Source organism: Saccopteryx leptura, chromosome 1, assembly GCF_036850995.1.
Source record: "Saccopteryx leptura isolate mSacLep1 chromosome 1, mSacLep1_pri_phased_curated, whole genome shotgun sequence".
NCBI classification, from domain to species: domain Eukaryota; kingdom Metazoa; phylum Chordata; class Mammalia; order Chiroptera; family Emballonuridae; genus Saccopteryx; species Saccopteryx leptura.
The window spans coordinates 162299248-162323918 of record NC_089503.1 but is presented as its reverse complement, the minus strand read 5'-3'; the positions used below and the strand labels follow the sequence as shown (position 1 = coordinate 162323918).

General features: G+C 46.9%; 2 protein-coding genes across 2 annotated transcripts; both read right to left on the bottom strand.

The window, feature by feature from the left end:
- Positions 1–338: 338 nt before the first annotated feature.
- RABIF (RAB interacting factor) lies at positions 339–5784 on the bottom strand. The gene is made up of 2 exons (XM_066379358.1): positions 5568–5784; positions 339–2536 (listed from the first exon to the last, which is right to left on the bottom strand). Exons 1-2 carry the CDS (start codon positions 5691–5693, stop codon positions 2291–2293), a joined length of 372 nt encoding a protein of 123 aa, XP_066235455.1. The 5' UTR covers positions 5694–5784; the 3' UTR covers positions 339–2290.
- A 1128-nt stretch (positions 5785–6912) lies between these two features.
- Positions 6913–24582, bottom strand: KLHL12 (kelch like family member 12). Its single transcript, XM_066379299.1, has 12 exons — positions 24429–24582; positions 23390–23623; positions 18652–18805; positions 16998–17215; positions 13180–13329; positions 12830–12944; positions 11898–12004; positions 10567–10762; positions 9944–10102; positions 9524–9622; positions 8609–8795; positions 6913–8434 (listed from the first exon to the last, which is right to left on the bottom strand). The coding sequence occupies exons 2-12, from the start codon at positions 23582–23584 to the stop codon at positions 8308–8310; spliced, it is 1707 nt and encodes a 568-aa protein (XP_066235396.1). The 5' UTR covers positions 23585–23623; positions 24429–24582; the 3' UTR covers positions 6913–8307.
- Positions 24583–24671: the final 89 nt, after the last annotated feature.

Here is a 24671-nt window from a genome sequence, read left to right as displayed (position 1 = left end):
CACTGAGCCAATCGGCCAGGGCCTAGAAATTTAATTTCCACTGTTTAAATGCCTTTATTTCTTTTAAGTCAAATTAAAAAGGCTGAATCAAGACTTAATATTTTGGCTATTGGGCAACGTTTGGCAATTCTGAAAAAAAAAAAAAAAAAGTACAAATGACCAGTAAGTATATAAAAACTTCATCAGAAATAACACAAAATGCAAATCAAAACAATGAGATACTATTTTTTCTCCTATTAAAGTGGCAAAATAATTCTCTTAATAGATACCAGTGTCAGAAAGGTTTGGAGAAGTGAGTGCTTGAGTGCTATTTTACACTGGGGAGTGTGAACACGTGCATACAGATTTAACTACCAGGTTGCATGTTAAATCACACTGTTTATAAGAAACTGAAGACAATGTAATAGTGGGTTGTTCATGTAAATAGACATAACAATGGAACAATAAAGACAAAGACATACACAGATGCATGTCTATGGACAGGAGTTAGATGCTGTTAAATGGAAAAAGCAAGTTATAAAAGTGCACAGTATGAGCACACGTTTGTTTTTAAAAAATCATACATGTACGCATACATATAGAAAAATATTGGATATACACCATTACCAATGGCGATCTCTGGATGGTGGAAATATGAGGGATTAAAAATGTTTATACCCATTTTTGTATTTATCTGCAATGACTGTGTATTGGTTCTGTGATTAAAAAAGAAAAATCAAAGCCTAATTTCAGAAAATGCTTTGCCTGGGTTTGGCTGTGCTAGGAGGGGCCTTTCACCCCTAGAGGCATCTACTTGGTTTAGTTACTGCTGACCTGAGTGGGTAATTCTCACAGTTGTTTTTCTGCATAAGCCGTAACCACGGACACTGGACCGCCTGTGTCTAGAAAACAGTTTTCTCATTTCTGCTAGAGGTCACTGGGGCTCTGACCAGGAAGGGAGGAAGTAGGCTGGTTGCAAAACCATGCCCAAGACCTGCACATTAGTTGGGGAGCCCTTAGAGTAAGCTCTGGAGAGAAGGGGGTGGTGGTGAACAGACTGCAGAGTGGCGGGTCTCTATTGAGTCCTTACTGTAACGCCAGGTCTCCCGAATATGAGAGGCGGGGTGATAGGAGGACACCTGAACCTGGTTACACAGAGTCCTTCTGAGGTAAGTCATCTCAGAAGAGAACTGGAAGTCACATTGAAAGGTTACAAGAGCTTGCTAACATTGCACTGTTAGAGCAACCCCACAGCTAGAAACAGGTGTCTTGATGGAAGTTTTGTATTCTGGGTTAGTACAGACATTCCAAATGAACCAAAACTCTGTGAGAACCATGCCTGGCAGGTTCAGTAAATGATGATATTACCCATTAGGGAAGTCTTTTCTAAGTACAAAGGAAGCATTAACCTGTCTAGGTAGGACAAACCGACAAACCTGTATATTATGGCAAAGGCCTAGTCCTCCTGTATCCCATATCCTCCACTGGGTTCCAAAGATCCTGGGCAACTAGCTCAGGATGAGTTTTCCTTGGATCAGCTCCTGACAGGGTTGAAAATCTGATTCTGAACTTACAGGCTATAAACTTTATCAGGATTTTTGTGTGGGTGTGTCCTAACTGCAGATTGAACCAGCAACCTCTGCATATCAGGACAACACTATAACCAACTGAGCTATCCGACCAGAGCACCTCATCAGGATTTGAAAGGAAGTGGAGCCACATTCATCATCACAATAAAAGGTCCCAAATAACCTAGAGTAGAGGCTTTCACACCTGGTACTAGCGGTGTGTCCGAAGTGTTTCTGATTAGTAGTTTAAATACTAAAATTTATAAATGCTATACTCTTAAAAAGAATAAATTACTGTAAAGTTAGCCACACAACAAAGTCACTCTTAGACACCTGTGTGCTTTTTTGAATGAGAGAAAAAAGTTGGAGCTTTGGATGTCGGCACACAAGCATCGTCTGTCATGTGTCATTGTGGCTACAAGGTGATGCCTGTTCTTCCAGAGCAGGAAGCTCAGGAGCCCTGGGTAAGAGCCAGCAGAGTGCAGTGGGGAGATCTGTGGATGTGACCCAGGATCCTGAACCGAGGAAAGGGAGCTTAGGAAATGCAATGCAATGTGAACAAGGTGAGGAGCATGCATGCAGGGCTCTGAGGAAGCAGGAGCAGCCTCTGCACATTCAGCTGGATGTGGGATACTCATGACTAGGACTGAAAAGAAGTGGCAGAATTATCACACCAGGGTCAACACTGGTTCTTGTAGGAGCAGCTCTTATACCTGGGCTGGGGCTGAGCCCCCTTCCCTCAGTTACTCATGGGAAACACGTTCCAAGGCCACATAGAAACTGTTCTTGTCATCTAGGCAATGCCAGCCGATTGGTCCGATTTCACAGTCTGCGCAGACCAAAAACTTGATGTTGCCCACGTCCTTGGTGAAGCCCACATTCTCAAAGATGAACATGTCATCTACCAGCCAGTGCTCCTGCAGGAGGTCGCCGTCGGGGCTGCTGCCATCAGCGAGAGCTGGCTTCTTCCTCATGGAGGGAAGGAAGAGCTGCACAGGAGAGAACACAAGGAATGCCATACTGAGTGGCCCCATCACACCAGCACCCACTCACCATGGATCTCACACAGCATTCACACACAAAATGCACAGTCCTATCAATAGGTCACAGATCACAAAGTGGTTTCTCCTCAGCTGCCTTTGATCCATGCTCTGATTCTTAAGAGACACAAAAGAACTTTGACCAGTTGTGGTGGTAACTTGGCTTCATTGCTATCCTGACCTTGAGCTTCAAAGCCTCACCTGCTCCTAATCTCCCCTGAGCTCAGTGTGCTCCAGCCACTCCAGGACCTTCTGCCTTCAGACAGGGTAAGTATACTCTGCCCTCTGGTCTGGGCAAGGCCAGCTCCTGATACTCAGGTCAAAAGTAGCCTTCTCAGGTCTTCCCTAACCAAATGATCTGAATTAGCTCCCCATGAGGCCCATTGTATTTTATTTTAAAAAATGGCTTCAATGAGATATAATTGGCATATATACTGCACATATTTAAAATGTACAACTGGACACACTTTGGCACAGCACCATAATCAAGATAAGGAACACATTCATCACCCCCAAAGGTTCCTTATGCCACTCCCTCTTTATTTTTCATTTATCATTCTCTGAAATTATCTTATTAATTTATTGGCTTAGTTATTTACCATGGCTCTCCTTCACTAGAATGTAAGCCCTGGAAAGCAGGGAGCTTACCTTTCTTGTTCAATATTATACCACCATTGCCTAGAATAGTAACTAATACAGTACAAAACTCAAATATTTGTTAAAAAAATAGACACAGGGTATTTGGCTTTGCACTGTTCCATCTGTTATGAATATGCTGAATATATCTTATTAGAAGAATATTAAAAAGGAAAATCCAGTTCTAAAATTTGGAATACTGTCCCAATCTACTGCAAAATACAGCACCAGCAAAGCCTGTTCCTCTCTGCTCCCCATCACTGTGGCTGCGCCCTACATTCACTTCCTACCTCATGGCACTTCTCACACATCCCCAAACACCATAAAATAGCATGGCCTCTGTGTGCTGGTGTGGCATTGGCAATCACAAAATCAGAGTTTTTAAAAATTAAAAATAAAACTGAACTGACAGTATAGTCCAGAAAAGTTAAAGGCTTTGGTAGGGATGCATAAGCCTCTCCCCGAATGTTGGACTGGACGCCCTGGAGTTGCTCTGTGAAGTCTGGGCTGCACTGCAGCCAGTGGGGTAACCCTGACAGGGACCTCAACCCAGAACACTCCTATTCCCTGTTCTCCCAGCACTTGGCTTATGAGAACAGGGAGTGCTGCTGTGTCAACTGGGATGGCACCTGAGGACATCGCAAAACACAATAGCCCTTCCTCCTATTATATTGTCAGTCTACTCAGTCTTTTTGCCTTCTCTGATATTTGAAAATAGGAACAGGCAAGGCAAAAAGCTCAGAATCAAAATTCAGGTACTAGGAAACTTGCACCCCAATCCTAACTAACTTTCTGTGGACCTAAATTTCCCTAAAAATATTTCTGGCCCATTGCCTATGCTTTAGGTGTGAAGTCTCACCTTAGCTACACCTAAGGGGAGAAAAATCAGACTACCTGAGCATTCGCCCTCAGGAAGTGTCCTGCAAAGGAGCACCAGCTTCCTCTGCTGGTCCCCTTTAACTCGTTTGGTGTCAAAGGAACGATTACGGAACTGTTCCTTTTATTCCTCCAGATTCCCACCTTTACAAGGGTGGGCAACAGTAGGCTCCCAGTTATGGGCTCATGAAACACAGAGTTTACTGTTATACTACTATTTATTAATTATTGTGTTATTTGTATTACAACTGTATACCTACTTTTGCCCACCCCATATTTAAATCCTGTATGTCAGACCCACAAAACTCCTGTGCACATGTGCATATGTGGCATCTGTGCAACGGGGTCTCAACCATTCATAGCAATGCCAAGGATGCTGCTGGGGTCAGGTTATGGGATGTAACATCGGGAATATGATGAGGTTCTCTGAATAGACTACTGGGGTGGAAATCAAGACAGTAGCATCTAACTGAAAGCAGGTAACTCAGTCCCCTGGGCAGAAGCTGCCAGTCAGCTCTCTGACCAGGTGGTCTAACTTTGCTTTAGGGACCCTAGCTTGGACCCCTAATGCTGGACAGGTTCCTCAGAGACAGCTAAACACCACAACGCAGCAAATTTGATGATGCCTCAATTTGCATTTCCAAGAGTTATTTTTGTGTAGAAAATATCTTCCCATCGTAGAACACTAGCAAGCATGCTACAGTGTAGATGAAAACAGGAACTGTTACAATGCAGAATACACTTCTGTTAACTTGTTTGTAATTTCCCGTTTGCTTTGAATACTTGTGGAGGTTTTAAAACATGTGCACAAATTCTGTTACAGTCCTTCCACCCAGAGCCTGGGCACGTCCTGGAGATGGCCTCGGGGACAGTGCCCTGGAGGTGACACCTGCTCTGGGAGCCGCTGGCTACCCCGAGGCCCCACGTGGGGAGGCCCCAATGCCCGCGCAGCGCTCAGGTGTCTGAATCCTCTGCCCAGGCTTGAAGAGGACAGGCCACTGAATGGACCCCGCGACTCCTGCTCACGAAAGACCCCCGAGCCTCGGAGTCTAGCGGTAAAAAGAGTACGATCGTAGCAGATCAGCTGAGGTCTGGCCACGGCCCTGTCCTGGCGCTTCCAGCCTCCTCGTGAGGTGCCACCAGCCCCGCCACAGTGTCCCTCGTTCTCAGCTGAACCCCGTCCCGAGTGACAGGGTTCTGGAGAGGATTTTGGATGCGGAACACGCACATGGTTGAAATGGGAATAACTTCGCACTTTCCTGCAGCAACTTCAACAAAACAACGTTTTTCTCCACTTTCTCCCTTGGGACAATGGCGGAACAAGAGGGATAAGTTCTGTGACCTGGAGAAAATAGGCCTGAGGCTCTGGCCCCGCCATGCGCCTCACCCAGACGGTGTGGTCCCGGCGGCGGCTCTGCCCGCGCGGCTGCAGCTGCGGCCCCCCGCCCTCCGACCCCGGTCGCCCTACCTGCCGGCGGGAAAAGAGCGCCGTCCCCGGCTGCAGCACCCGCGAGCCACAGCGCTGGCACAGCACCGCCTTCCGGTTCCTGCCCTCGGCTGATACCAGCTCGTTCGGCGGCGCCGCAGGTTCCATCGCCGTCGCTGCCTCCGCTGCTGCCTACACAGTCTGGGTTCGACTTGGTCCTTTTCGACTGCGCCTACGCGGCCCTCGCAAGGGGCGCAGAGGACGAACACTCCTTTCTGCGCAGGCGCCCACTGCCACGCGCCGGATGCTCCTGCGCACGCGCGCCCCTCCCTGCGTCCCCTGAGTAGCAAGCGTCGCTGGCTCTGTGACAGGCTCAGCACCTGGGCGGTGGCAGGTGCTGTCCACATTGAGCTGGTCAGAGGACTTCCCTTACTATTGAGTCATTAAAGTTGACCGTAACTCCCTTGTTTCCTAAGGGTTGAATTCAATGCTAAGAGTGCGAAGGGACGTCGCTGGAGGCGGCAGATGGAACATGGGTCGCCCTGGGGCTCCTGCAGGTGGCCGCTGGGGACGCATCCTTTCTCAGTGACGCTCGGCTGGCGGCGCAGCGCGGTACGACGTGCTTCAGAAACTGCTCCGCAGCGTCACGGCCTCCCTGTCTGCTGGGCACGGAGAAGAGGTGGGGCGCACAGGCCCAGGTATGACTGTCACTCTTTTACCCTGGATAAGCTAGAGCCCCAGGGCTTCAGGCCACGGGTTCCTGAACTTGGGACCGTGTCACTTAACCCATCTGCTTTTCCTCATCCCCCCCTCCCCCATGTATTGATTTTAGAGAAAAGGGGAGCGAGAAACATCGATTTGTGTACCACTCATTCATACTGTCACTGTTTGGTTCCTGGTGTGCCCGGACCAGATCGAACTCACAACCCTGGCAGATCAGGACTGAGCTGCCCCGCCAGGGCTCACGCTGCAGCTTCACCACCAGGCGCCGCCCACCTGCTCTAGAAAGGCTGGCAGGCTTCCTAGCAAACAGATACTCCTCTTTGTCCCCCATCCCTCTGCTCTGGGAGTACCTGGATTCCGCAGTTCTGCAGGCCTTCTGCAGAGCTGGTCTATCACGTGCCATAGGATGGAGCAGATAGAAGAGCTGGGTGACTTAAACCCTGAAATTTAAGTGGGTCCTCAATGAGCCTCCTCTTGGTTCCCTTTAGGTTTTCAAGGACACTCCCAGTGTGAGCAGTGAGTGATAATCCAGATAAACATTTTCCTGGTGGGACTCTCTTACCTGTGTCTAACAAAGGAAGTGTAGTTAGCTGGCAAGCACATGGTGAACAGGTTCAAGACTCAGGGGCCCCAAATGTCTGTAGACCTGGTTCACCACAAACTCTTTTAAGGCATTTGAGACAGATGGTTTTTATTATTTTCTTAAAAAAATACAAAGGAAATAAACTCTAGGTCAATTCAGGGGGAGATAAAAATGGAATTTCAAAATAAAGAGGAAGTGCCTTCTTTGTTTAGGTCATCACACTCAACACCTATAGAGCAAGAATTTCATTGTTATACAGGACAGCCTTGAATGGTGGCTCAGAACAGGTGCTGGACTAACACAGGCATTTTGGCTGTCCTTTGATTATTCTGTCCTGGGATGAATGTAATTTACTTTAAGGGCAGATAAGAAAACCCTGTAGTAGGAAAAGGATGAAATGTACCAAACAGCAGTAAAAACCAGCTCTCAGCAGAAGTGTGCCCTTAAAGGGATGGGGCAATACCAAGTAGCTACCAAGTAGCTGAACTTCCAGACTGCTGCACCCCCACCCCTTCCTCAAATAAATAGTCTGGAAATGTAAGAGCATGGTATCTGACTCAGCAAAGAAAGTCTTTCACCCACTCCAGGCAAACCTTGCCGTGGAGAGATGAGCCCTGACAGGGAGTAAGACAAATATGAAATCACAGGTACTTTCTACTTTGTCCCACACTGACTTCACTTCTGCCCATCTGACTTGTTCTCTGTTTTCTCTCCCACAGGCTTCAGTGCCGAGATAAGCCACACTGGAGTCCAGAAGGACATGGGGAAATCAGGATACTTTTCAAATAGCCACCCTCCTCAGTCTTTCAGGCTATACTTCACTGGAGAGTGAGGCTCATTCATACTCTGTCAAATTCAGGTTACGTTCCTTATGCTAAACTCCATTCTGATACAGCAACCCTGTCCTCACATGGGAGTGTCAACAGATCTGTCCCAAGCCCCAAAGCTGTGACAGGGCTCTTCCCTTTGGTTTCCCCCAGAATGGAACTATGTTGGCATGAGCTGCCTGCAGACTAGGAAAGATATTTATTTCTGGAAAACAGACTGGGATTTTATCAAGTTCACTCAAGCTGGTATCCTTAAAATCCAGACATAGGCTGGATACTGCCCATGTCTGGTAGGTCATACTCACTTTCATCTCTGTAATATACGAGACACAACATACATAATACCCTCCTAAGCACACAGTACGTTGGAAATGACCAAAAAGTGCTGCCTAGAACAGGAGAGGTGACCTGACCTCTCATATCCACTCAGAGCACATTCTCTTCCCGTGAGTGTCCATTCCCCACTCTACTCGGGGACAAGTACTGGCATGAGGGGGAGTGTGTCAAATAAGGACCAACATCGCAGCACCGGTGCTTGTAATCACCCTGAGTACCCAGTGAGAAATAGACATTCTGGAAATGATCCTTGATTCTCCTGCAAACTGGCCCCTGGACTGGTCACTAGCTCTGGATGGTGCTCCAACAAAGGTCACTTCTCTCGGAGAACACACACACCAGCGTCACAGCGCTGGGTTCCCATGGATGTCACCACTTCCCAGTTGTCGATGATGGGGTCATAGCACTCGATGCTGCTTAGCAGGGAGTTCCCATCATATCTAAATGGGGAAGAAGCAAAAGGGGAAAATGACGTTCTGTTCCTCTCTATACATGTCCACACTGAGGCTGCCATGTAGACCTCTACCCTGACCCACAACCTGTCTCCACTCAACAATGTGGACTGGATCATGCTGCCCTTGTGCAGTGGCTCCATCCTGCTTTTAAATACTTACCCTGCAATTGCATAAAGTCTGCCCCGAAGCACTGTGGCCCCCACATAGCATCGTGGGGTGGTCATGCAGGTGACAGCTGTCCAGGAATCGGTGCGAATGTTGTATGCTTCAACGGAAGAAAGGTGGGCTGTGCCATCAAATCCCCCCACTACATAAATATGGTCATTCAGCAGGGCTACTCCTGCACCTGGGGAAAAAGGTATAGCCAAGTTACTAATACTGAACTGAGGATCTTAATTTTAGAAAAAACGTGGTCACTGATGGCTAACTGAATTCTTGAGCAGCTCAGGGATGTGCACTAGAACCAGACAAGCCTGCATTCATTAGCCCAGCACAGATTATCCCATCTGTAAACCTTCTGGTGGGAGTTGAAATAAGGAAAATCAAAATGGTCCTCAACCCCACTTCCATTAATTCCAAGCCCAATCCTCTTCATTAGCAGAAAAAAAGGAAGTAGAAAAAAGAAGGCAATGAAGGCGGAAGGAAAGGAGTTGTGACTGGTTCTGGATCAGAACAGCATGGCGCCTCCTGTGTTAGAGCCCTGTTACTCGCTGCAGGAAGCTTGTGTGTGTGTGTGTGTTAGACTTTGTCTGCACTCATCCATGCAACATGTGCTAAACACACAAGGCTGTAGCAGTCATGACAGACTGCAGGGAAAGAACATGGACATAAAAAATGAACAAAACAAAAAGGCTTTGCCCTCAAATGTATATACTCGAAGTCTCAGTTGTCTATTCTCATGATGTTAGAAGAAAGAGGCAATGAGGAGAACTGAATCTGACTAGTGTTTCACTGAAGTCAAGTGAAGAGGAAATACAACATTAACTGACTGGCTGTCCTGTGATGGCACCACCACCACACAAGCAAACACGTGAGCATGGTACTGTCCCCTTCCTTAGACCTGGCGGGTCTTACCAGAGCGCTTGGTGGCCATTGGTGTAACATTAGTCCAGTGTCCTGTATGGGGATCATATTTCTCAACTGAATTTAAAATATTTAAGCCATCATATCCTCCTGAAAGACAAGCAGATGCCATTGCAGAAAGAATGACAAATCTTGACAACCATTCCCAATCTGCCTTTCTCTGTGTGCTACAAACTAATTCTTTGGTCACAGTTCTCCCGCAAGAGTTCTAATAATTCAAAGAGAAATCTGATAGTATCCCATGTTCTGCTTTCATGAAAAAGATAATCCCAGTTAAAAAAAACTATACTGGGATAGACCAGGGCTTTTAGTTCAAGGTCATCTATGACCTTAATTCTGGTCAGAAGGGATTCCCCCCAAAGGCTGCCACTCCTTACTTCCTCTCCCATCCCTGCCTCCCCGGCTCAATACCTAGACAGTAGATCACTCCGCCAGCCACCACCAGCCCAGCGCCTTCCCGGGCTGTCTGCATATCTCCCAGCATGCTCCACTGGTCAATGTTGGGGTCATAGCGTTCCATACTGGTATGACGCCTGCTCCCGTCAAAGCCTCCGGAGACATAGATCATATCTGCTCGGAATGAACAAATCATAGACTATTAGGGAAGGAGAAATTTCTAATCACTCTTTTCACTACCAATTCCCCACTAGTCCTTCAACTGTTTGGGAACAAAAGCAAAGTGTTTCTTATGGGATAAGTCACTTAAGTCTTATTGACAAGGAAGAGAGCACAGTCAAGACATATAAAAGCAGTGGGGTTAGATGGAATCCTCAAAGCACTCAAAGACCAGCTGCAGTTCACAGAAGTCCAAGCGCCAACTTCCCACTCAGCAGGTTGCAGCCTGATTCAACAAGTTCTTGTCAGTGTGGAAGTGCTGTGAACATGGAACAGCTTTGATAACACAAGTCCGCAGCAAAGAGTAGCTGACCTCACCAGTGCCCAGCACATTTCGTGCTCCTGCCAGACAATGGGGAGGTATGAACTGCAATCCAGCTGCAACAGCACGGACACAGCGTTCTACACACCAGGCCTACCTCCCAGGGTGGTGGCGCCGGCAAGGCCTCGGCGGACGTTCATCGGAGCTACAGAGTACCAGACCCCATCCTCCTCTGCTGTGTAGTCTAGACATTCCACCGAACTGAGGCGGGAACGGCCATCATAGCCACCAATGACATAGATCCGGTCGTGTAAAGACACGGAAGCCACATAACGTCTCTTCCGAGTGATGCTCTATGGATTCAGGAGAGAAGAGGTGCAGAGCATTCCGTCACGCAAGCCTCAGGCATCCCTCTGGCTCTCCTTCTGGTTTCTATCTACGACTCCACTTCTTCACTTGCCAGCAGGGACTCTTCAGGCAGTGACTTGTCCAGCCATCTGCCTACTGAACAACACCCTGTTGCTTGTTGTGATGCTCTAATATCAAGCCTTCTGCACACCTGCCTCCTTCCAAGGCTTTCCGTTATCCAATATCTGATTCCTTATTATTACACAGGGCTCTGGGCTAAAGACAGATCCCTCCGGCCCTGGCCGGTTGGCTCAGCAGTAGAGCGTTGGCCTAGCGTGCGGAGGACCCGGGTTCGATTCCCGGCCAGGGCACACAGGAGAAGCGCCCATTTGCTTCTCCACCCCTCCGCCGCGCTTTCCTCTCTGTCTCTCTCTTCCCCTCCCGCAACCAAGGCTCCATTGGAGCAAAGATGGCCCGGGCGCTGGGGATGGCTCTGTGGCCGCTGCCTCAGGCGCTAGAGTGGCTCTGGTCGCAACATGGCGACCCCCAGGATGGGCACAGCATCGCCCCCTGGTGGGCAGAGCGTCGCCGCATGGTGGGCGTGCTGGGTGGATCCCGGTTGGGCGCATTCGGGAGTCTGTCTGTCTCTCCCCGTTTCCAGCTTCAGAAAAAAGAAAAAAAAAAAAAAGACAGATCCCTCCGTAAAGTGGAAGTTTTATCGCATTGCTAATCAAAGAGCCAAGACTCAAATGACCCTAAAAGTCAGGAAGACTGATCAAAAGATTTCCATTGTTCTTTCACCACTGAAACAGAGATATTCCAAGAAAAAAGATACAAACTTGAATTCAATTTAATAGAACTTAGCACTGAGCCCAGGGTCACAGAGCACGACACTGGAGCATGCTGGGAGTTGCAGACAGTGCAGGAAGGCACTGATACTGGACACTGGCGTTTCTGAAATCTAACCTGATCTAAATAGTAACTATTTATTGAGTACCTACTTTGTGCATGACATTGTTGGAAGGAACACTATGCAGTTACTAGGCTTTCCTATTTTTAGGGCTAGGTTATTTTTGACCCAGATCCAGGGACTGAGGACATGTGAGCTCTTTTCTCATGACTGGTTCCACCCTTACTTACTGGTAAAAAGCTCCACTCCTGAGTCTTGGGGTCATATTTCTCTACCACATCGATGGGAGACTGTTGGCTTCCGAAGCCACCAACCACCAGCAGCACTTCATTGGCTCCTGAGGAATAAGGGAGAAAAAGGCAGGTCACATCACCATCCCTGGCTGGGTAAACATTCATAGGGAAGTCTAAGTAAAAAGTTCTACGATGTCTTGTTTTACATGGCCCAGAGAAGCAATCTGAAACAGAAGGTTCACTGTAAGGTTGCCTAATGGGAAATTCCTTCTTCTTGAGACTCTAGCTCTTGAGGACCCAAATCTCTGAAATTTAAATTTCTAGACAACATTAAAACTGCAGAAGACAGAACATTCCACCAAATCATTTCAGCCCACGTAGGTAACTGTGGCTGACACACCAACTGAGGTTCTGTGTGCAGGCAGGAGTCAAGAGGAGCTCCCTGCCCTTCTCTGCTTGTAACTCAAAATGGGAGGTTTTGTAATGAAAGACACTCTCCTAACCTTGTCTGAAAAAAGTTGAGAGTTGTGGCATAAGACCCAAGTGATAAAATTTAAATATCTCTTCTCCGTGAACACTTTTTTTTTTTTGGCACACGCGCGAGAGAGTACACAGGAAGGGAGAGAGATGAGAAGCATCAACTTATAGTTGTGGCACTTTAGTTGTTCATTGAATGCTTTCTCATATGTGCCTTGACAGGGGGTTTGGGGGAAGGTGGCGGATCTAGCCAGTGACTCCTTGCTTGAGCCAGTGACCTTTGGGCTCAAGGTAGAGTGACATCAGGTTGAACCTGGGACCTCAGCATCCCAGGTTGACGCTCTACCCACTGTGCTAGTCCGGCAAAGTCTTTGTATTTTTTATAGAATGTACTTTTCAACTATGTCATGCCACCTGGCAAGAGGCAGTATTCTGCCAAGACACCACCTTACCTAGACGAGCCCTTGTCCTGGGTCCCTGCATCTGACTTCGTAGCTCAGGCCTCAGATGAAACTTCTTCGCTTCATCGACCAGGTCCCTGCACTGGAGACTGCAGCGGATGAAAGGCTGGAACAGGAGCAGAGTGAGCACAGCCGCCGCTGAGGTTGTGAGTATAAAGGGCACATTTATGATTCACTTATAATTAACTTAATATAGAAACCAGTTTCTATAGTCTCGTGGTTCCAAGAGGCTCCTGGTAATAACTACACCGTGAGTTTCCAGAGATGATGAAAAAGCTCAAGGTTACACTAGGCTACAGGAGATATTCAAAGTCTGGGACCCTGTGTCTTCCATGACTCACCTCAGCATCTATAACGTCTGTGATGTACCTAGGGGTCAGCAGGGGCATCCGGACATACTGCAGCAGGTCAGGCAGGGATTCTTCTCGCTCCTTCTTGGCGTGCTTCACCCAGTTGATGACGGCCTCAAAGACTGGTTCTTCAGAATCCACCTGTCAGACAATTATACGTACCAGCTCTTTGCTCTGCCCGTCACCGCACGAGCTCAGAGAGTCGCCATGCTTGCTTTTTCCTTCTTGTTCCCCATCCCATGGCACCGTTATTTCCCATCTTCCAGAAATAGCTAGGTTCTTGGGTAAACAATCTTTTCAGATATAACTCACTAAGACCAGGAAAAAGATTATAGTCAAATGGGGTAAAATATTTAAGATGGAGAGTGCCTAATAAACCCTCAGTAACAGGCTGGTTTTTTGTTTTGTTTTGTTTTTTTACAGTGACAGAGAGTCGGAGAGAGGGATTGATAGGGACAGACAGACAGGAACGGAGAGAGATGAGAAGCATCAATCATTAGTTTTTCGTTGCAACTCCTTAGTTGTTCATTGATTGCTTTCTCATATGTGCCTTGACCGTGGGGCTGCAGCAGATCGAGTAACCCCTTGCTTGAGCCAGCAACCTTGGGTCCAAGCTGGTGAGCTTTGCTCAAACTAGATGAGCCCGCGCTCAAGCTGGCGCCCTCGGAGTCTTGAACCTGCGTCCTCCGCATCCCAATCCAACACTCTATCCACTGTGCCACCGCCCAGTCAGGCCAGGCTGATTTTTACTTCAGAATTTTTCCCGTTCCTGAACTTTTTTCTGGTCATTTCTAAGGTCATTCTGAAAGGGTGGGGGAAAATCTGTTGCCCTGATCAAAACTGGCTCTTTGGTCACTCTCATGGCTGAGTGCTGTCTAATGGTCTCCAGATTTGCTCCCCACCCCCACCAGGCTTCTCACTACACGGTCAGCATCTGAGCAACTGCTATGTATCAGGCATTGAGCTACTTGAGACAACATACACAATGACCACCTGGGCAACCCAGGTCTGAGCTTACATGTGACAAAGTGGACAAGGTAAGACACCACAAAAAAACCCCAATACTCTTTCCCTGGAACAGCATCAGGTGTCAGAACATCTAGGACCTTCCAAAGACAATGGCATACGGTCCAGCGTCCCTCCCACCTGCCTGAGTGTATCTGTCCTAACAGACACCTTTCAGAGTGTGACAGTACCTGCAGAAAGAAACCATTCGATGTACTTGTCCTAAGAACTGAAAAGAGAGAAAATGTTCCCGAATGTCCACTCATTAGATGGGTTTACTGAACACCTACGAAGTGCCAGGCACAGTGCTGGAGGCTGGTTCCTCAGTGGTGAGTGAGTGAGACATGAACTGTGCTCTTAAGTGGGGAAATCACTGTTAAATCAGAAAGAGGACAATCCTGCTTGGGCTATGAAACAGAAAAACACAAAATTTCCTAATTCTGACTGATGGGTCGGGGAAGGCCTCCCTGCAGACGCAAGAGACTGAAGTCTGATGAATGAGCAGAGCTAGCCAGGGAGAGCGAGAGGCCTCCGAGGCAGACAGAAGAGCACAGCCCAAACCTAGAGCTGCACGGTCCAATATAGCAGCCACCAGCCACGTGTGGCAACTGCATTACATTAATTAAAGTTAAGTCAAATTAAAAACTCAGCCCCTCAGTCACACGAGTCACGTGTCAAGTGTTCCAGTGGCTCCTGGGATGGACAGCACAGCCCCAGAGCAAAGTAGCACTAACCGCTTGGGAACTGAGAGGCTGGTGCAGGATGACTGGGGGATGGACAGTGAAAGGTCAGCTGCAGAAGCAAACAAGGGCCCGCCACAGCACCAGAGACTGGACTGTTCTCTAAGACCAACTGGAATCATGAAAAGGTTTCCAGCATGCTAGTGAGTAGATCACAGTGATGTTGTCAAGGGTCACCCTGATGACCATGTGTAAAACAGTTTAGAAGGGCCAAAAGCTGAGAACCCTTTAAATTGAGGAGCCACTAATGTCTGGAAATCTACTTATTTGAAATTCATTTTACGCCTGACCTGTGGTGGCGCAGTGGATAAAGTGTCGACCTGGAATGCTAAGGTTACCGGTTCAAAACCCTGGCTTGCCTGGTCAAGGCGCATATGGGACTTGATGCTTCCTGCTCCTCCCCTCTTCTCTATCTATCTCTCTGTCTCCCTTCTCTAAAATGAATTTTTAAAAAAATTCATTTTATATTATCCAAAGGGAGCAAGAGGGAACAAAACCAACAGGTGAACTTTTATCTCATCACTTGGCTCTGCTAGGTATTCTGCAGGAGGAACTAGATTACAGAACTGGGCCCCTGGAGATGAAGGCCCTGGGCTTCTTGACATCAATTAGCTCTATGCTGGATCTCTCACGAACCTCAGACCTACATGCAATAAAAACTGTGCTGAGTCCTGGGATGATGACTTGGAACTGGAAGTTACTGAAGTTCCCTCAGCAGTGAGCACTGCAATACTGCCCAGGGCACAGGTCCCTTCCTTACTCCCTCGTCCCCCATGAGGCACTTGGCACCTGGCTCCTGCTCTTGGTCTTCAACCGTTGTCCCTTCCTTTTCTTTTTTTTTTTTTTTTTTTTTAAATTTTATTATTTTTTTTTACAGAGACAGAGAGAGAGGGATAGATAGGGACAGACAGACAGGAACGAAGAGAGATGAGAAGCACCAATCATCAGTTTTTTGTTGCGATACCTTAGTTGCTCATTGATTGCTTTCTCATATGTGCCTTGACCGTGGGCCTTCAGCAGACTGAGTAACCCCTTGCTCAAGCCAGTGACCTAGGGTCCAAGCTTTGCTCAAACCAGATGAGCATGTGCTCAAGCTGGCGACCTTGGGGTCTTGAACCTGGGTCCTCCGCATCCCAGTCCGACGCTCTATCCACTGCGCCACTGCCTGGTCAGGCCGTCCCTTCCTTTTCAATCTTATTTAAACCTAGGTTTATTCTTCTTTCTTCTACATAATGTCCTCACTTTGAATAGGCTTGTTACTCTCATTACACTCGATGATAATTTTTATTTTTGGTCTTTCTACCACTGTACTATGAATTCTTTGAAAACAAAAACTGTATTTTACTTCTGGATCCACAGAACCTGGCACTTTGGCTGCTGTGTGGCAGATGTTCCTGACAGGTGTTTTTTTTTTTACAGAGACAGAGAGGAACGGAGGGACAGACAGACAGGAACGGAAAGATGAGAAGCATCAATCATTAGTTTTTTGTTGCGCGTTGCAACACCTTAGTTGTTTATTAATTGCTTTCTCATATATGCCTTGACCACGGGCCTTCAGCAGACCGAGTAACCCCTTGCTCGAGCCAGTGACCTTCGGTCCAAGCTGGTGAGCTTTTTCTCAAACCAGATAACCCCATGCTCATGCTGGCGACCTTGGGGTCTCGAACCTGGGTCCTCAGCATCCCAGTCCGACGCTCTATCCACTGCGCCACCGCCTGGTCAGGCGTGACAGCTGTTTTTAAGATGAGTGAATGGGCAACAAAGAAACCTACCTTCCTTCCAAAACCTACCTTCCTTCCAGTCTCTGCTGTATCCACTCTGTAGAGTAGTGATTTTTAACCACTAGGACTATCCATTTCATTCAGGGAGGTGGTGAACTCCCTCCCATAAATATGCAAAAGAAACTGGCCTATACTTTCAAGGGCATTTAACGAATCCTGTGGAGTCAATGTGGATACTTAACTGAAGAGCCCTGCTACAGAAACACAGTGACTTCACCCTGCATGTTCCAAGTTTTGTAACAGCTGGTCTTGGAGAAGCCACAGTACAAAGCCAAATCTGTACCTGGATTTCATCACACTTGATTAGCTTTTCCACCTCCCCTTGACTTAGGAGGATGAATTCTTCATGCTGTACCACTTCAGGAAAGTGCTTCTGGCTGAAGACCTCAGCGGCTTGCATCAGATCAACACAACTGTGAGTTTCAGCAAAATCCCTGATACCCAGGCAATTAGAAGGGTCCAGTTGACTTTCTAAGAACTCACAGCAGGCTTGCTTCACACCTAGGACAAACAGACAGTGAACACTTCAGGACACTTGATCAGGTCACTTGACCTTGTACACATCTTCTCTCCTCAGTGTCAGAGGGGCCCTGGTCTGCACCTTGGGATCAGGCTGGGAGTTTGTGCCTCAGGGATTCAAACCCTACTTCTGTGTTGTGTGCTACATGACCTCCTCCAGCAAGGCCTTCACAACAAGTATAGCAAAACAAAATGCTTCTACAGACAATGGCACAATGACGCAAAAAAGCCTATAAAACTCTTAGAGAATCAAGCTATAAAACCTATTATAATTCAGCATAATGTACCTAATTTCTACTCTATGTGAAAATTACCTTGTAAATTATATAAATGTGTAAGCACTATGCTGTACACTGGAAACTAATATAATATTGAACATCAAATGGAAAAAGTAAAAAAATAATATTTTTAAATTTACGAAAAGATTCCTGTGAAGAAAAAGAAAATGAGATACTAATAACTATCTCATGTTTCTTTAACTGAAAAGTTCAGAGTATAAACTTAATTTTATAGCTCTGCAGTAGTGCACGAGCATCACACTGCTTCAGCCATGTATTGGAAACTGAAAGTAACAGAAACATCACTGGAGATTAAGAAAGCAGACTGGACCCTGGATGGGGCACCATCATTAGCCCGGTGAAAACTTTACCCTTTCATTTTTAAAAATACTTTATATGTTTCAAAAAATTAAATGTACAAAAGATTTCCTATGAATAGTACCCCTTGCCTCCCTGTCTCTCTGGCCATCTCACCTCCTCTACGAGGGCAACGAACAATATTGGTTTCTCGTTTCCTTGAGGGCTATTGTATATATACATGCAGAAAAACACATGTCATCTCCTCTTTCATTTTTCTGAAAACAGAGCAAGTGTAGATGATCACATCTAAAGAGCCAAATACAATGGGATAGGCCCCTCTCTATTGAGACTGAAAACCTGATCTTAGTGCCATGCGCAGTAAACGTGAAACTGGTTGACAAAATTTTCATGATTAAGTTGATACTCTTTGTTTTATTTTATTTTATTTTTTTACAGAGACAGAGAGAGAGTCAGAGTGGGGGATAGACAGGGACAGACAGACAGGAACGGAGAGATGAGAAGCATCAATCATTAGTTTTTTGTTGCGCATTGTGACACCTTAGTTGTTCATTGATTGCTTTCTCATATGTGCCTTGACCGTGGGCCTTCAGCAGACCGAATAACCCCTTGCTCAAGCCAGCGACCTTGGGTCCAAGCTGGCGAGCTTTTTGCTCAAGCCAGATGAGCCCGCGCTCAAACTGGCAACCTCGGGGTCTCGAACCTGGGTCCTCCACATCCCAGTCTGACGCTCTATCCACTGCGCCACCGCCTGGTCAGGCGATACTCTTTGTTTTAAACATCCCAGGGCCACCCTAGCATGAACAGTGGTAGCACTTGTACCTTTCAGTTGGAGCAGACAGGCTGCCGGGAGCAGTTCTTGCACATTTTCCACTGTCACATGCACCGTTTCTGTGTACACAAAGTCCAACAGGATTTCCATGGTAGAGGCAGTTAAACCCTGGATATCGACATAAGGTTTCCCCTTCTCTGAAAGCTGAAAATTCAGTGGGTATAAAATAATGGTTATAATTCCCCAAGATAAAGGCAGCATCTCATTTCCGGGAGCCCGAGGGGATGTTAAGAATACATACTAAATGAATACATATCTTTTTTAAAAATTATGGTCTATTTTCTTTGTTTGTATAAAGCCAATATGACATATATTTGTAGTTATTCCAATAGGGGAGAGAAACTATAACCCAGGAGCACACCCTGAGGTGGGTGTCACTTTCCTGGAATATCAATTTTACTGGTGAATAACTTAAAACGCTGCTTTTGTATTAAAACAAACATAGATGTAACACAGAATAGAATGCAACAGTTCCATGAACATACCACTAGTGTTCAAGACCCTTGAAGGTAAAACGCAAAATTTTAATAAAATATCATGCTTGTAGAGAACCCCATGGCTTCTCTGTCCCTCCAGACCCTCCGGAACTACCCAGGACAGTCTTAACCTGTCCCCAGACCACATCTGCTAATGACAACTAGGAACACACAGGTCATCTTCAGGGACCTTCTGCTGTGACACTGTCTGAATACAACTGAGTTGTTTGATACTTTGCAAGATATTGGGTTGACTCGATTTTGGGATTACTGAATCATTGGTGGTATATTTAGTCTAGAATATATCCCTGGAATTACAAGTACTAATTACACTTAAAAATAAAGACAAGCCTGACCAGGTGGTGGCGCAGTGGATAGAGTGTCGGACTGGGATGTGGAGGACCCAGGTTCGAGACCCAAAGGTCACCAGCTTGAGCACGGGCTCATCTGGTTTGAGCAAGGCTCACCAGCTTGAGCCCAAGGTCGCTGGCTTGAGCAAGGGGTTACTTGGTCTGCTGAAGGCCCCCGGTCAAGACACAGATGAGAAATCAATCAATGAACAACTAAGGAGCTGCAATGAAGAATTGATGTTTCTCATCTCTCTCCCTTCCTGTCTGTCTGTCCCTATCTGTCCCTCTCTCTGACTCTCTCTGTCTCTGCCACAAAAAAAAAAAAAAAAAAAAAAGAAAAAGAAAAAGAAAGAAAGGCAAAACCATCTGGCATTTTCTTGCTTGATGTCAATTAAAAATAAAAAGACTACAAACTAATCACTGATAAGAACAAAATAAAAGAATTCTTTTACAGAAGTCCACACTAAAGTCTGAATGTGCAGAAAAAGAGAGAAGACAGAGACTTTCTTCAAGCGGAGCAGGAAGAGGATGCACTACTCATAATCGGCCATCAAGTCTTCCTCTACTCACACTGCAGGCTCAGCAGCAGCTGGGTGGCACTCTCCTCACCTAGCTGACTGTCAACTCCTGATGCTCCTGGGCAAATACTGTGGAGGACTGTATAGGACAGGGATCTGTAATGTTATATTATACAAGATCATTTAAAATTAGCCTGGATTAGCTGGAAGGATCTGTCAGGTTTCCACATTTTTCCTCCCCGCCATGTGACCGAGCACTGGCTCATAGCATCATAAACTATTCTGCCTTTAAAATTAGGTCACAGAATATAAAACCCACATTTCAGAGGTTGAGGGGGCAGAGTAATTAAAAACTATTCAGGCTTTAGAGTCAGAAAAGTTAGGATTAAATCCCACCTCTACCAGTTACAAGCCATGTGACTTTGGGCAGGTCATTTAATATGTGAGACCTTGTTTCTTCATTTGTAAAATGAGCTGGTAACATCTAGCCCTAGGGTGAATAAGGCATAATAAACACCTAACACAGTCCTGGCCAGTGAAAGGCAGCTACTGTCACTATTATGATACACCTCTTCTTCTAAGACCAGCAGCAACATCTTCACTGAGGTGACAGAATTAATGAAAGAAAAACTAGTGGTTAAAAGATTTTTAAGCCCTAGCTGGATAGCTCGGTTGATTACTACATCGCCTTGATATGCAGAGGTTTCTGATCAAGGCACATACAGCTACAGATCGATGTTTCTCTCTCTCTCCCTTCTACCTCTCTCTAAAAATCAATAAATTAAAAAAAATTTTTTTTTTGTATATTGGATTAAAGGTTTTGAAAAAAAAATTTTAAGAATTTTTTTTTTTTTTTGTATTTTTTTCTGAAGCTGGAAACGGGGAGAGACAGTCAGACAGACTCCGGCATGCGCCCGACCGGGATCCACCCGGCACGCCCACCACGGGCGATGCTCTGCCACGACCAGAGCCACTCTAGCGCCTGGGGCAGAGGCCAAGGAGCCATCCCCAGCGCCCGGGCCATCTTTGCTCCAATGGAGCCTTGGCTGCGGGAGGGGAAGAGAGACAGGAAGGAGGGGGGGGTTGGAGAAGCAAATGGGCACTTCTCCTATGTGCCCTGGCCGGGAATCGAACCCGGGTCCCCCGCACGCCAGACCGACGCTCTACCGCTGAGCCAACCGGCCAGGGCCAAAAAATTTTAAGATTTTTAAAAAGTGTTACCATAATGAAATATTTTATTTATTTATTTATTTATTTTTACAGGGACCAAGGGAGAGTCAGAGAGAGGGATAGATAGGGACAGACAGGAACGGAGAGAGATGAGAGGCATCAATCATCAGTTTTTTTGTTGCCGTTGCAACACCTTAGTTGTTCATTGATTGCTTTCTCATATGTGCCTTGACCGCGGGCCTTCAGCAGACTGAATAACTCCTTGCTTGAACCAGCCACCTTGGGTCCAAGCTGGTGAGCCTTTTGCTCAAGCCAAATGAGCCCGCGTTCAAGCTGGCAACCTCGGGGTCTCAAACCTGGGTCCTCCGCGTCCCAGTCTGATGCTCTATCTACTGCGCCACCGCCTGGTCAGGCTGAAATATTTTAGGTATAGGTATACCAGAAAGTGGTGTACTCAAAACTCAAGCTTAAAAAAAAAAATCAAGATAATTTATTTAAAAATTAAAAATCAGCTCTTGTCAGGTAGCTCAGTTAGATAGTGCATCATCCTGATACACCAAGGTTGTGGGTTCGATCCCTAGACAGGGCACATATAAGAAGCAACAAGAATGTGTGCACAACTAGGTGGAACAACAAATTGATCTCTCAAATCAATAAATAAATTTAAAAAAATTCAAAATCAGCCTGACCAGGCAGTGGTGCAGTGGACAGAGCATAAGACTGGGATGTGGAGGACCCAGGTTCGAAACCCTGAGGTCACTGGCTTGAACATGGGCTCATCTGGCTTGAGCGTGGGGTTGCTGGCTTGAGTGTGGGATCATAGACATGACCCCAGGGTCGCTAACTTGAGCCCAAAGGCCGCTGGCTTGAAGCCCAAGATCGCTGGCTTGAAGCCCAAGGTCGCTGGCTTGAGCAAAGGGTCACTCATTCTGCTGGAGCCTCTTGGTCAAGGCACATATGAGAAAGCAACCAATGAACAACTAGGGAGCTGCAACGAAGAACTGATGCTTCTCATCTCTCTCTCTTCCTGCCTGTCTGTCCCTATCTGTCTGTCTCTCTGTCTCTGTCACACACACACAAAAGAAAAAAAAAATCAAAATCAGACTTTACCCTGGCTGGGTAACTCAGTTGAATAGAGCATTGTCCCAATATGCCAAGGTTGTGGGTTCAATCCCCCCTGGTCAGTGCACATATGAGAATTAAACAATGAGTTTGATTCTCGATGTTTCTCTCCCTCTAAAATCAATAAATAATTTTAAAAAATCAGACTTGAGGTCTTGAAAACCGAAAAAGTTGCAGCGCTGGTAGAGACTGTTCCATGGTTCTTCAGCTAGACGGGTTAGGTTCTCCTAAGACCCTTCAGAGACCTCTGATGACCCTCCCTGACCTGGGTTAGAACAGGCCCTAGCCCTGCCCAGTAGGCAGTTCCCTGATCCACGCTGCCCTGTTCATTATAACCCTTTAGAGCCTGCCATGTGGAGGATAGCTATGCATGTTCCCTTAATAAACAATGATAATGATGGAGCTGTCAGCCTTTCTTGGGTCTCTCCATCTGGGAAAATGCTCCCAACAGTGCTGTTCTCTCTTCAGCTTTCTAAGAGAATCTCATAAGACATTGATTCAATAGTCTTACTGTATGTTTTAAGTGTCTCACCAATTACTAAAGCAGCCTTTCTTCGTACTTTTTGAACACTTTATCTCTTGTCAAGCCAACCTTTTCCTAATCTCTTTTGTTAACTGCTTCTGCCCAGATCAGCATCTTTTCATTAAGTTCTCTTCCTCTCGCTTGAAATCACTCTAAAATCCAGATCAGTAGAGTGAACACCGACCTTCTTCACATACTGTTAAAAAAACTGGGGTGAGGGCTGAACCCTGTCCTTCCCTCCTCCCTATTTCCCCCTAGCATTCAATTTAAAATATTAAACTCTAGGAGGAGAAAAGCAAGAAAACATTTTAAAACATTAAGTAAAACCCACAGCTGACATTAGTGTGTTTCACCACATGCTATTCCAAGCATTTTATATGTAATTTTCTCAAATAACTGTTACAATAACAAGATTATTATGTACTACTATTACCCCTAATGTTGAGGTGAAGCAACTAAGGCATGGATGAGTGGCAGATCGTAGCCAGAGCATGCCCACCAACCACCATCCTGTCAAACTTATACTTTTCTCCAGTGAAATGAGACCATGACAAGGGTATGTATCTTACCTCACTGGTGAACATGGCACAAAAGTAATCGCTGCAGGCGGCCAGCACGATCCGGTGGGCAGGGAAGTCTTTCTGTTCCACTCTCAGAGTCACATCACACAGGGTGTTACTCTTCCTGAGGGAGTTCATTGAATTGAGGATGGATTTGGCATGCGTATTTGTCATGATGTCCTTGGGGGCCATCGTGCCTCCCATTAAGCAATGTGGAGAAACAGTGGAAGGGGTCCTTGGATTCTGGAAACAGGAGGAAAAACAATAAATGAGTCTGGAGGAATGGGGATCAATGCAAGAAGTACTCCCTTGATTGTTGACAGGCTTTTTTGACCACATTTTTTTTTTTTCTTCAATGACAGCTTCTGGGGAGCAAAATGGGGGCCATTATTAAAAGACTCTATTTTACTTGGAATCCAAACCTTTCTGAAATAACTTAAGAAAAACCATAAGCATCCACAACTCACAACCATGACTGAATAGCAAAAACAACATCCTGAGTTTTCACTGCTGTTTGCTGCCAGCATATTGCTGGGTAATGACTCTCAGCAACCCTTTCACCAGCGCTGCAAGCCCACTCGCCAGAAGTGGAGGTGAGTCAGCAAAGCAGATGATGCTTCTGAACGTGGGTGCAACTCTGGGGAAGCAGGAAGGTCCGAACAAAGCCCATCTGCTGTGAAGATTTCCGGGGCGCTCTCAGCGGGCTTAGCCTGGACCAGCTGGCACCATTCAGGGTCAAACTGAGTCATCCCAGTACAGCGCGGGGCTGGCCTCGCTGGGAAACGCCAGCACCTCCCCCCGCCCCAACTTAAAGAGACCACCGTAACAGGGGTCCCGCCGTGGCAGATTCAGGAGCAGCATCCGATTCCGGACCGCGTACGATCGGAGGGAGAAGACGCAAATCCCCGACACCTGGCACGGCAGGTGGAGGCCCCGGGAGCGGGGCTGACAGCCCTCCACTCAGTCCCCTCGGCGGGAGCCTGCGTGGGGGCAGGGCCCGAGGCGGTGCGGGTGGGAGAGGGGCCACGCCTCCACCCCGTTAGCTCACCTGTGCCCCCCTTTGGTGAGGAAGAGAGGGGGGCTTGCGGTCAGCAGGCGGCTCACGAAGAGCCCAGGCGCCGCCGCCGCCCCAACCCTGAGAGTCTGGAGCCGTCACACTGTTTGGCTCTATTCGTTCCGCGGCCGCGCGGCATGATGACGTTTAGCCCGAGGACTGTCCCTTTCCTCCCAGGCGGTGTCACGTGAGGCGTGACCAGTAGGACCCGGGGGCCTGTGGATTTGGGAGGGTCGG